Genomic DNA, 12,386 nt, shown 5'->3' on the forward strand with positions numbered 1-12,386 from the left:
AAAAAAATAACGCGTTATGGTCGGCCCTTAATCGCATCGCGATTAACACGTTAACGTTGACAGCCCTAATATATATATATATATATATATATATTCTATATCATGCGTGCGTCTTTCCAGGTAACGTCCTCACAAATGAACAGGACATCAGTAGGAAATTGCAGAGACTCAGAAATAACAGTTAGTGTCAGCGCAGCGCGCGCTCTCATTGGACCAGGTGAGTGGTCTCTCACCTGTGTGGTGATGGACCAGGCGAGTGGTCTCTCACCTGTGTGGTGATGGACCAGGCGAGTGGTCTCTCACCTGTGTGGTGATGGACCAGGTGAGTGGTCTCTCACCTGTGTGGTGATGGACCAGGTGAGTGGTCTCTCACCTGTGTGGTGATGGACCAGGCGAGTGGTCTCTCACCTGTGTGGTGATGGACCAGGCGAGTGGTCTCTCACCTGTGTGGTGATGGACCAGGTGAGTGGTCTCTCACCTGTGTGGTGATGGACCAGGCGAGTGGTCTCTCACCTGTGTGGTGATGGACCAGGCGAGTGGTCTCTCACCTGTGTGGTGATGGCGTTCTTCTTGGTTGGCCGGTTCAGTTTGATGGTGGTGATGTTCTCCTCGGTGGTGACCAACAGCGTCTCGTACGCCGCGGCGCTCCCGGCGGGCTGCGCCGCCACCTGGGCCGAGCCTCCCTCCTCCACCACCAGGGAACCAATCAGGTCACAGTACTGCTGTCTGGCATCATCCTGATTGGAGGAGAGGCAGAGAGAGAAATTGAATTGCCTTATATCCCCGTTCAAGACACACTCGGACCGCCGGAAAAAATTACAGCTCGGAAATTCGGTTATCATCCAGAGCTCCACTTTGTCCGAGTTGACGTCACAGCCACATCAAAATGACGACTTGTATCATTAATGGTAATCACAGAATTATTATAAAGATGGTTGTTGACGTTTTAACACACAATTTGATATCTTAATTATGTAATGTTAACGTTTCATATGTGTTTGTGTCATCTGTGTTTCGCTCTGTGTGAAATTGAGCATTCAGCATGTTCGGTTAGCATTGTTAGCTAGTAGGTAGCTACAATGCTAACACGGGTTGCTATAGCAAGCGTTTGGTTTCCCCCCCGAGCAGGAGGTGCAGCGTGAACGCAAATCTGTCCGGGCCGGAGGGTCCGTGTTGAAACTTACGGCGGTCTGAGTTGTCTTGAATGCGGTATTAGTGCAGTGTATCGGGCTGTGCAGCCATTGTTAGCTCGCTCGCTACATGGCTATGTGCTGGTGTGTGGGACTATGTTTGTCTTGCTGTGTAGTGTGGGGAGGTATGTCATGTGCTTGTGCTTGGCCCTCTCTCTCTCTCTCTCTCTCTCTCCCTCTCTCTGTCTCTCTCTCCCTCTCTCTGCCCCTTTCTTTTCTGGCCCTCACACTCACTTTCTCTGCCTCCCTCTTCCTCTCTCTCTCTCTCAGGGGCCATGGGGAGTTATTATCCTTGCAGGGATGTGGGGACACTGGATTATGTTTTTGCTGTTGGTTGGTTTGAAGTTGCTGCTGCTGGTTTCTGTGGAGCAAGTGTGTGCGTGCGTGTGTGTGTGCGTGCGTGTTGTGTGTGTGTGCGTGCGTGCAGTGTGTTTTCCACCTGCTTGTTAACGTAGGGCAGTGATACTCAACTTGCGGCCCACATGCATTTTCTTTTTTTTTTTTTACAGTGCACCTGAACGCAACATGCAAGATACCCGCTGAATAAGTGTCCAAATGTTCATGTGATTCTGGCCAATACTCCACTTCTGTTATAGCGTTTCAGTATGGAATATCTTTCAATAATCTATGATTTAGCTGCTAAATTGTCAAATACTGCCATCTGCTCGCTACTCAGGCACTTATGTATGTACTTAACCTAACTAACTTAACTAACTATCTGTGCATCAATGTGCACAACATTGTCAGACTAAACTCCGGCTGACAGCCCAAAAACCTAAAATGCGCTACAGAAAAATGTACATTATATTGTTTGTTTATTAACTGGCCCCTGGCCTCCTATCATTTCACGAAAGTGGCCCCCGGGCAAAGCAAGTTGAGTATCCCTGACGTAGGGGATAGTGTTTTCGAACTGCTTGCTAACATAAGGCTCTTTCACACCGGCCTTGAAAGCCGAAAAATGCACGGAAAATAGGATTCGCGCCTCCGATGTGAAAGTCGTGAACGCGCTTTGGTGGACAATTGTTTTACGCCTTTTGTCCCGCGACGGTAGGTAGTAACAGCGCCGGGTTACCTGGCAACCCGCCTCCATTTGAAAGCATCGTCGCAGCAAGCCGGAAAAGGTGCGAATGGTCAGCTCATTCATAAAAAAATTACAGGGGAAATCACCTCATGTATCAAGAAAGTGCACGAGTGAAAGTAAAAAAAGTAGCCTATACAATCATGACTGCAGGGACGCCAGGAGGAATGCTCCGTGCGGTTAGGCTTTATGCTCAAACGATGTTGACATTAGTAGGTACAATTAACGGATATAATAATAAGCTTCAGAGGGCTATAGCTGTCTGTGGTGAGTTGGTCTGAGGTTATTATTCCCTCTCGAAATCAGCTCTGTGCATTCCCTTACAAAAACTACTAACGTTAAGTAGTCATGTGCATTTATAGCCTATACTATTCCCCCGACGAACGTTATGCAGACTGCAGCTGTTTGATCGGTCGTGTATCGTTCCAATTTTAGTAGGACACCATATCGATCTGCCCGCCCACCATGCGAGTGCACCTATCCCCTGCTCAGCGGACTAGGAGGAGGGAAGTCTTGTTGTTGAATGAATTCGTTCATCATACAGTAGCCTAGGCTACACTAACCTATGAAAATATTCATTTGGGCTAGGAAGAGCAGGAAATCCCTCCGCTCGCCTTTCAATCCGGGAGCAGGGGATTTCACCTGAAAGTACACTGCAGCACGGGAATGTGGCCGTGCTGCTTGGCTCTGTGTGAAAGCAATTTCTGTGGCGAGGGTGCGAGCTTTGTGGGACTCCTAAACGGCAATTTTTGCACGATCTGTGTGTGAAAGAGCCTATCCACCTTATTTTTGGCGGCCATTTTTGCCTGATCTGCCTGATGGGTGCTTCTTCCGGTGTGATCCTCCCAGCCTTGTTGCTGACAGCTTGACACCCGTCTGGGCGAATGGAGCAAATCACTAATCAGGTCCAGCTTGGCAAGAATCTCGTCGATAAATATCCCTTTAAGAGCGCAGTGCATTCATGGGTAATCGCCTGCTGTGGCTAATATTAACCATTTCGAGTAACACTATTTCCATACGGATCACCAGCGTTAGTTTGTTGTTTATAACGTGGCTATATTCATAACGTTTTCTATCTCGGATGCGTTATTTCGAATCGCACATAGGTTACGCCTGGCGCAACCTATGTGGGTTTCAGGACGAAACAGACTCGAGCCACTAACGTCATCTTAAGAGCACAATATTCCTGGAATGCAAGTTTAACTAAACAGTTACATGTCCTCTGCATTCTACATAAAATTAAGATATTACGGGTTGTTTTATTTTGTATGTTACATACTTATTGACAAAGTTATGTTCAATTCAGCCAGGGTACAAGAGACTGAGTGTAGGTGAAGTAGAAAGTCAGGTTGCAAGCACACTCGAAAATATTTAAAAACTCACTGGGTGCAGGGCAAGCACGAGATATGAAAAAGAGAAAAAGCCAGCACTCCAAATGTCTTTCTTGTTGATTTATTCACCTCATACACCTGGGCAGCAGCAACGAACGTTTCAGTCAAAGACCTTCCTCAACGCTGAGGAAGGTCTTTGACTGAAACGTTCGTTGCTGCTGGTGTATGAGGTGAATAAATCAACAAGAAAGACATTTGGAGTGCTGGCTTTTTCTCTTTTTCATACTGAGTGTAGGTGGCCATCTTTTGAAATCAAGTAGAATACATTAGGAAATGGCAAGCTGCAACAATGAGTCACATTAAACCGGAACTTGTACGCACAATTATTTTTTACAGTGGGGCATTCAAAAATAAGGTGGATAGAGCTAGTGTTTTCCACCTGCTTGCTAACATAGAGAGGCTAGTGTTTTCCACCTGCTTGCTAACATAGAGAGGCTAGTGTTTTCCACCTGCTTGCTAACATAGAGAGGCTAGTGTTTTCCACCTGCTTGCTAACATAGAGAGGCTAGTGTTTTCCACCTGCTTGCTAACATAGAGAGGCTAGTGTTTTCCACCTGCTTGTTAACATAGATGCTAGTGTTTTCCACCTGCTTGCTAACATAGAGAGGCTAGTGTTTTCCACGTGCTTGCTAACATAGAGAGACTAGTGTTTTCCACCTGCTTGTTAACATAGATGCTAGTGTTTTCCACCTGCTTGTTAACATAGATGCTAGTGTTTTCCACCTGCTTGTTAATGTAGATGCTAGTGTTTTCCACCTGCTTGCTAACATAGAGAGGCTAGTGTTTTCCACCTGCTTGCTAACATAGAGAGGCTAGTGTTTTCCACCTGCTTGCTAACATAGAGAGGCTAGTGTTTTCCACCTGCTTGCTAACATAGAGAGGCTAGTGTTTTCCACCTGCTTGCTAACATAGAGAGGCTAGTGTTTTCCACCTGCTTGCTAACATAGAGAGGCTAGTGTTTTCCACCTGCTTGCTAACATAGAGAGGCTAGTGTTTTCCACCTGCTTGTTAATGTAGATGATAGTGTTTTCCGCCTGCTTGCTAACTGGATGAGATGACCAGCTGGACCATCGCCACACCAGATAGCGCACCGTGTGACCAGAAAAGTACGGAAATGATAGGCTAATTGAGTCTTATTGGCTGTTTATACTTTCAAATAAAAAATATAAATCTACATGCCTAATTATGTCATTCTTTATATAGCCTAAGCCTATATCAATTGTTTTTAAGCTCAATAAAAACAGATTTAATATGTGTCCTGAATTTATACCACTTGTCATGTATTTGAAATCTTAAAGGACACGTTGTCCTGCACCTGTTTTGTCTAGCAGAAACCCTGGGGGCGGCGGTGTCTGTCACGATTGTGATGTCATCAGTGATGTCATGAATGATGTCCCTTGAGCACATCATTGATGACCTCCCACTGCCTAGGTGGGAGGGCGGTGTCTTTCTGTCAGTCAGTCAGTCACAATTTTAGTTGACCAATCAGATTGCTTGGTTGGAGCTGGCTGTTGCATAATGATCACGTGCGGTGTGTGAATAAAGTAGTGTTAGTGTTGTGCTGAGTGCTGACTGACCTGTGTGATGGAGCCCAGAGAGTTCCACGCGTCCCACTTGGCCTTGTTGATGAAGTCCAGCATGCCTGGTTTAGGAGTGTTACAGGAACCCTGGGTGGCCTGCAGGGGGCGACGTATCAGATCATTGAAGCATGCTGGCTGAATTAACACTGTGGTAGTATGAGTGACAGACTGAATTGTTCAGTCAGCAGACAGTATGAGTGACAGACTGAACTCAGATCAGCTGCAGTGGTTCAGTCAGCAGACAGTATGAGTGACAGACTGAACTCAGATCAGCTGCAGTGGTTCAGTCAGCAGACAGTATGAGTGACAGACTGAACTCAGAGCAGCTGCAGTGGTTCAGTCAGCAGACAGTATGAGCGACAGACTGAACTCAGATCAGATCTTACCTGTTTGAACAGAGCGTAGATCTGCAGCTTGACCTGGTTGCCCGGGTCATTCTTCAGCGTGCCCAGCCGCTCTTTAGCCTGGTTAAACTGCTCCACTGAGGCCCCTACACACACACACACACACACACACACACACACACACACACACACACACACACACACACACACACACACACAATGTCACAAAAAGTAACGTGCCTGTTGAGCTCTAATAGCACAGTGTTGCAATATTGGTTATTGTGACAGTAAGAAAGTAGCCAGCTGGAAATGTTTTAATGCCCGGCCATTAAGCTGCAGGATGATGTCAAAGTCCTCATGCTGACACAGTAGCTGCTGTGTATAATACAGATTTAGATGTAGCTGCTGTGTATAATACAGATTTAGATGTAGCTGCTGTGTATAATACAGATTTAGATGTAGCTGCTGTGTATATAATATAGATTTAGATGTAGCTGCTGTGTATATAATATAGATTTAGATGTAGCTGCTGTGTATAATACAGATTTAGATGTAGCTGCTGTGTATAATACAGATTTAGATGTAGCTGCTGTGTATAATACAGATTTAGATGTAGCTGCTGTGTATAATACAGATTTAGATGTAGCTGCTGTGTATATAATATAGATTTAGATGTAGCTGCTGTGTATAATACAGATTTAGATGTAGCTGCTGTGTATATAATATAGATTTAGATGTAGCTGCTGTGTATATAATATAGATTTAGATGTAGCTGCTGTGTATATAATACAGATTTAGATGTAGCTGCTGTGTATATAATATAGATTTAGATGTAGCTGCTGTGTATATAATACAGATTTAGATGTAGCTGCTGTGTATATAATACAGATTTAGATGTAGCTGCTGTGTATATAATATAGATTTAGATGTAGCTGCTGTGTATATAATATAGATTTAGATGTAGCTGCTGTGTGTATAATACAGATTTAGATGTAGCTGCTGTGTGTATAATACAGATTTAGATGTAGCTGCTGTGTATATAATATAGATTTAGATGTAGCTGCTGTGTATATAATACAGATTTAGATGTAGCTGCTGTGTATATAATACAGATTTAGATGTAGCTGCTGTGTATATAATATAGATTTAGATGTAGCTGCTGTGTATATAATACAGATTTAGATGTAGCTGCTGTGTATATAATACAGATTTAGATGTAGCTGCTGTGTATATAATATAGATTTAGATGTAGCTGCTGTGTATATAATATAGATTTAGATGTAGCTGCTGTGTATATAATATAGATTTAGATGTAGCTGCTGTGTATATAATACAGATTTAGATGTAGCTGCTGTGTATATAATATAGATTTAGATGTAGCTGCTGTGTATATAATACAGATTTAGATGTAGCTGCTGTGTATATAATACAGATTTAGATGTAGCTGCTGTGTATATAATACAGATTTAGATGTAGCTGCTGTGTATATAATACAGATTTAGATGTAGCTGCTGTGTATATAATATAGATTTAGATGTAGCTGCTGTGTATATAATACAGATTTAGATGTAGCTGCTGTGTATATAATACAGATTTAGATGTAGCTGCTGTGTATATAATATAGATTTAGATGTAGCTGCTGTGTATATAATACAGATTTAGATGTAGCTGCTGTGTATATAATACAGATTTAGATGTAGCTGCTGTGTATATAATATAGATTTAGATGTAGCTGCTGTGTATATAATATAGATTTAGATGTAGCTGCTGTGTATATAATACAGATTTAGATGTAGCTGCTGTGTATATAATATAGATTTAGATGTAGCTGCTGTGTATATAATACAGATTTAGATGTAGCTGCTGTGTATATAATACAGATTTAGATGTAGCTGCTGTGTATATAATACAGATTTAGATGTAGCTGCTGTGTATATAATACAGATTTAGATGTAGCTGCTGTGTATATAATATAGATTTAGATGTAGCTGCTGTGTATATAATATAGATTTAGATGTAGCTGCTGTGTATATAATATAGATTTAGATGTAGCTGCTGTGTATAATAATACAGATTTAGATGGAAGATTCCCACCTGGGTTGATCAAATTCATTGGCATTTGGCCGGTGCCAATTTCCAACCCTGTGATAAGTGATAATAACTAATCATCTTTATCTAGAGACGGCATCTAATGCAACACTTACCCATCATTGGTGAGGTGGTGGTGTGAAACGTTAGACTGGGAATGGACGTGAGTTTGACTGACCTGGAGGAGAAGAGAGACAGAGAGAGAGAGAGAGAGAGAGAGAGGGGGGGGGGGGGAGAGAGAGAAAGAGAGAGAGAGAGAGAAAGAAAGAGAGAGAGAGAGGAAGGAAGGAAGGAGAACAGTGTTGGAAATGTCTGTCCAAGTTGAAATCATCGTCGACTTTTTCCTCGCAGCCCTTTAGTGAATAATTTGGGTCACAATAGTTACAGTAGGTAGATAATAATTATACAAACTACATACTCATAGTATTCTCAGGATTTATTTTTTTGCCATAATATGACATAATGCCACAGCTCATTGGCCATGGTTGTCATTTACCGTAAATTCCGGACTATAAGCCGCGGCTTTTTTCCCGTTTTTTGGCCTTTTTTGCCCCCTGCGGCTTATATAACGGTGCGTCTTATCTATGGATTTTTTCCAAAAAAAAAAAAAAAATCTCTCTTTTTTAGCACTCTTTCTAACTATAAATCCACTTCTGTTTTAATTTCCTCTCTTGCCCTCTTTTAACAACATAACATAACATAACATAACACAACACAGGTAAGCAGAAAGAAAAAGACGAAGCAATCACGCCATGAATGAGGAAATGACTCACCTGCTGGAGGCTGGAGATACACGCTTGGGCTAAACTTTTACTCCGTGAAACACTATCGATTAAGTCCGACATCGCTCAGAGGTTTTGAGCAGCTTGAAAACAAGTTTGAAAACGTGCAGAAGTCCATCCACTCACTCACTAAAGAAACTAAGGCAACCGTGAACAGAGTTTATAATGCGGAAAAGCGCATCCGCGCACTGGAGGACAAAAACAACACAGTGAGTCCGAAAATGGATAAAATGCAAAATCGAAACCCTGCACACGCAGGTTGATGACTTAATCAGCAGGAGTAAAAGAAATAACATTCGCCTGATCAATGTAAAAGAGGAGCTGAGATTGGTGACATGGACGCTTTCGTGGCAAAATCCTGTGTTACATCCTGGACCTGAAGGAAGGCGAGAAACCACCAGAGGTGGACAGGGCACACCGGGCGCCTCGGCCACGTCCAGACCCCGGCCTGCCACCGAGGGCCATCTTCATCTGCCTACTCCGCTGGCCCGACCGTCAACTCATCCTCCAGGCTGCGGGGAAGAAGCCCCTCACCTGGGAGGGTACGCGCTTTTTCGTCCGGCAGGACCTCTCCGCGTTGGTGCAACAGAAACGCGCAACATACAACAGCATCATCGAGTCAATGGATATCGCTTTGGCGTACTGTACCCAGCGAGACTCGTCATAACCAGACCGGACTATCTTTAGCACTCTTTCTAACTATAAATCCACTTCTGTTTTAATTTCCTCTCTTGCCCTCTTTTCACCACACCGCGGACACTGTGTGCCCAGCGGCGGAACAAGAGCTCAAAGTGAAACTGCCGAATATCTTTTGAGTTGGACTGGTCAATAGTACTGTGAGTAACTAAAATAAAAAAATAAAAAACGGAATTCTCTCTTCTTTAGCACTCTTTCTAACTATAAATCCACTTCTGTTTTAATTTCCTCTCTTGCCCTCTTTTCACCACACCGCGGACACTGTGTGCACTGTAAAAAAAACAAAAAATACCACAATGTGTGATTTTGTCTGGGGATTAGTGACCTGACTTTTGTTTTGTTGAAATGTTAATAAATGGGAGCTTCCCCAAACAGCCATCTCTTTCCCGACAATCCCCTCTGTGCACGAAGCCTTACATATGGTAATTAAACATCAAAACACCCGCGGCTTATAGACCGGTGCGGCTTATAGAAGAAAAAAATAGTCACCTTTGAAGGTGCGGCTTATAGACCGGTGCGTCTTATAGTCCGGAATTTACGGTAATGAGAATCACCTGCGATTTGATTCAAATATTATGTTTATATTATATATTATGTGCAACCAAGATGTCTGTGATCAAATACTATGAATTTCCGTGATTTCACCTCAACAAGTGCTCCCTATCCTCTCCTTAAAACACATCCTCAGGCTGCCTGAGTGAGGACTGGTCTGTCCTAGTTCATAAATCAAACACACCTACACTTTAAGGTGCTCATATACTCGAGCAAAGCTCCGTGGGGGTGGGGCCCCGCGAGTCTCCGTGAGTCACCGTGTAGACCTCGCGCTGGGGGTGATGCCATTATACTCAGAAAGTGATCAGCATGTATTGTACAATGGTGAGAACAGCCCGTGAAAAGTCGCAATGAAACAATATTATTGTGCAGTACTGAGTGCGCTTTCACTCTCAAACGACCGCACATCAGCACATGAAGGACTCACCAAACTTGTTTTTACTGAAAGCCGTTTTTACTTCTCAGCCCTGATAGCCTACTACTCTGTGCTGCTTTTAATCTCTCTCAATAATGCTCTCAACACAACACATTTACTTGGTGAAATGACTAAAAACGAACAGTTGCAAATCAAAGTTTATAGCCTACCACATGGGTCAAGAAATGTGGCGAAAACACAGCTCAGTGTTCAGGGCTCAGTGGCTCGAAAGCGGACATGTTTGGAGAGAAGCTTGCGCTGTTAGAAAAAAAATCAGGCACAACGCGAGCGCCCGACGGTACAGTCGCAAATACAGTTTTAAAGTAGTTTCCCCAACACTCTTTCACCACTCAAACCAGAAAATTTTAATTTAACAGAAGAGAAGGAGATCCCAACCTTGAATGGCCCCACACTCTCTCACCCTGGTCTGATCTTTGTAACGAGTTTGACCATGTCGTTGCTTACTTTAGCTTTAGGCTGCTCTTCCTTCATTCATTCAGTCGTTCGTCTACATTCTCTGTGTTCACGTCTGGTAAATGAAATAATGGTGGAGTTTAACAATCCATCAGTTTGTTGGGGGCCCCTCTGGAACCCAGTCAAGGAGCCATGGTGGTCCCCAGACCTCACGTTGAGAAGCACTGAGATAGTTAGTTGGCCTCGGTTGTCAGAGCTGACCTGCCACAAGGAATCTGGAGCAAAGGTCACACAGCTCAGCTAGCTGCTAACACTGATTAGACAGGTGGATCTAACTAGGTGAACTCAGTTGTTGTGACTGGCAGCTTGGCCTGAAACTAGCATCCTGTAACTTGACGGATCCGAGTTTAGTTATGTTGCCTTGCTTGCTTGCTTAGTTTACATTCATTCATTTGACACAGAGCATAGCTGCTGCAGCTGTCAGTGTTAGCATAGCTGGCTGGTTAGCTAACGTTAAAGTAAACAGGATAATTAGCTAGGGGAAAGCTAACTCCAGTGTGATGCGACAGACTAGACTAAACTGTCTGGATTGACAATTTGCCCAAACTAACGTTAGATTGTGGCTAATTTTGTGAGTTGTCTTTCGTTACGCTAGCTCAGTTTGACCTCGGTCCTGTTGGCTTTTGTACCTGTCAAACTACAGGACCTCAGAGAGCTAACACTGTTAGCTTTAGTAACAGTTTGCTTTCTTACCTCGCTAATCTGACGAGACGCCACGGAGCGACACAGCTCAAGGCGCCGGCCATTTACACAGAGGGGAGGTTCAAAGTACAGACAGAGGAGGTTCGTTAATATGGAGGAGCTAACAAGCTTTAGCTTCACTACTACTAGTAGCCAGCAGCAGCAGTGCTCATTCTCAATGTATGAAGGGAAGCCAGAGCCGCTGTTTACACCGCTGGTCCCGCCCCTGATACTCGGAACGCTCTCCCATTGGCTGAAGCGCTCTGTCGCTGAATCATCCCTTCATCTGATTTGTCCAAATAAGTCTAACCGGCTTATCGTGCGTTCAAGTGCTCCTCGGATACATCGTATTTACCGTATTTACGAGTCGTGAGCACATGTCTAACCTGAGCTGATCAGGTGTGGTGGTTACTGATTGTAGTGTTATAAAATCCATTTATATAACAGTATATAGCATTGCTCTCATTTGAATTGAATGAGTTTCAGTGGATGGGTTATAATAATATCCAGGATTTTAGGATTTTTCCCACACAGTGATCTGGTGTTATTAGCAGTGTGGGCCAGCAGAGGGCAGTCACAGCTCAGCAGACAGATGGATCGTGGTCCTTCAGACTGACAGCCTCACTGCAACCTGAGGTCTGAGTAGATCAGACTGAGTCCAGACCAGACCGAGTCCAAGTGCAAGTAAAGAGCAAAACACAGGTGAATGATGAAACAGCTAACATTCATATCTGTGTGCAGGGGCGGACTGCATAATCGGGCACGTCGGGCAAATGCCCGGTGGCCTGGCCTGGCCTGGCCTGCAAAAAAAAAAAAAAAAAAAAATCAGGCCAGGCCAGGCCACTCACTGAACAGCAGGCCAGGCGCCGCCTACTGGTTTACTAGTGGTTTTATTACTTTATTCAGGGTTAAAGTGGGTGCATCTCATTGTAAAATTGGACTTGGCCCAAATTGGGCTTCAAACGGCCCAAATCGGGTTTCAAACGGCCCAAATCTGGCTTTAAACGACCCAAATTGGGCTTCAAACGGCCCAAATCTGGCTTCAAACGGCCCAAATTGGGCTTCAAACGGCCCAAATTTTCCACCGCCGCCCTTCGGACGCCAGCACGCGCGTC

At 43.9% G+C, this 12,386-nt stretch overlaps 1 protein-coding gene across 1 annotated transcript in view; it reads right to left on the reverse strand.

Annotated features, from left to right (window-relative positions):
• Nucleotides 1–11,378, reverse strand: part of eci2 (enoyl-CoA delta isomerase 2) — a 21,635-nt gene extending 10,257 nt beyond the window's left edge. The window contains exons 1-5 of the mRNA XM_083655945.1: nucleotides 11,284–11,378; nucleotides 7,788–7,849; nucleotides 5,626–5,729; nucleotides 5,237–5,335; nucleotides 549–737 (exon numbers count right to left, since the gene is read on the reverse strand). Coding sequence (XP_083512071.1) covers nucleotides 549–737; nucleotides 5,237–5,335; nucleotides 5,626–5,729; nucleotides 7,788–7,849; nucleotides 11,284–11,336 — 507 coding nt within the window. The 5' untranslated portion in view covers nucleotides 11,337–11,378. The remainder of the gene's footprint in view (nucleotides 1–548; nucleotides 738–5,236; nucleotides 5,336–5,625; nucleotides 5,730–7,787; nucleotides 7,850–11,283) is intronic.
• Between the last annotated feature and the right edge of the window lie 1,008 nt (nucleotides 11,379–12,386).

Source organism: Poromitra crassiceps, assembly GCF_964638095.1.
Source record: "Poromitra crassiceps genome assembly, chromosome: 2".
In the NCBI taxonomy this organism is placed as follows: Eukaryota; Metazoa; Chordata; class Actinopteri; order Beryciformes; family Melamphaidae; genus Poromitra; species Poromitra crassiceps.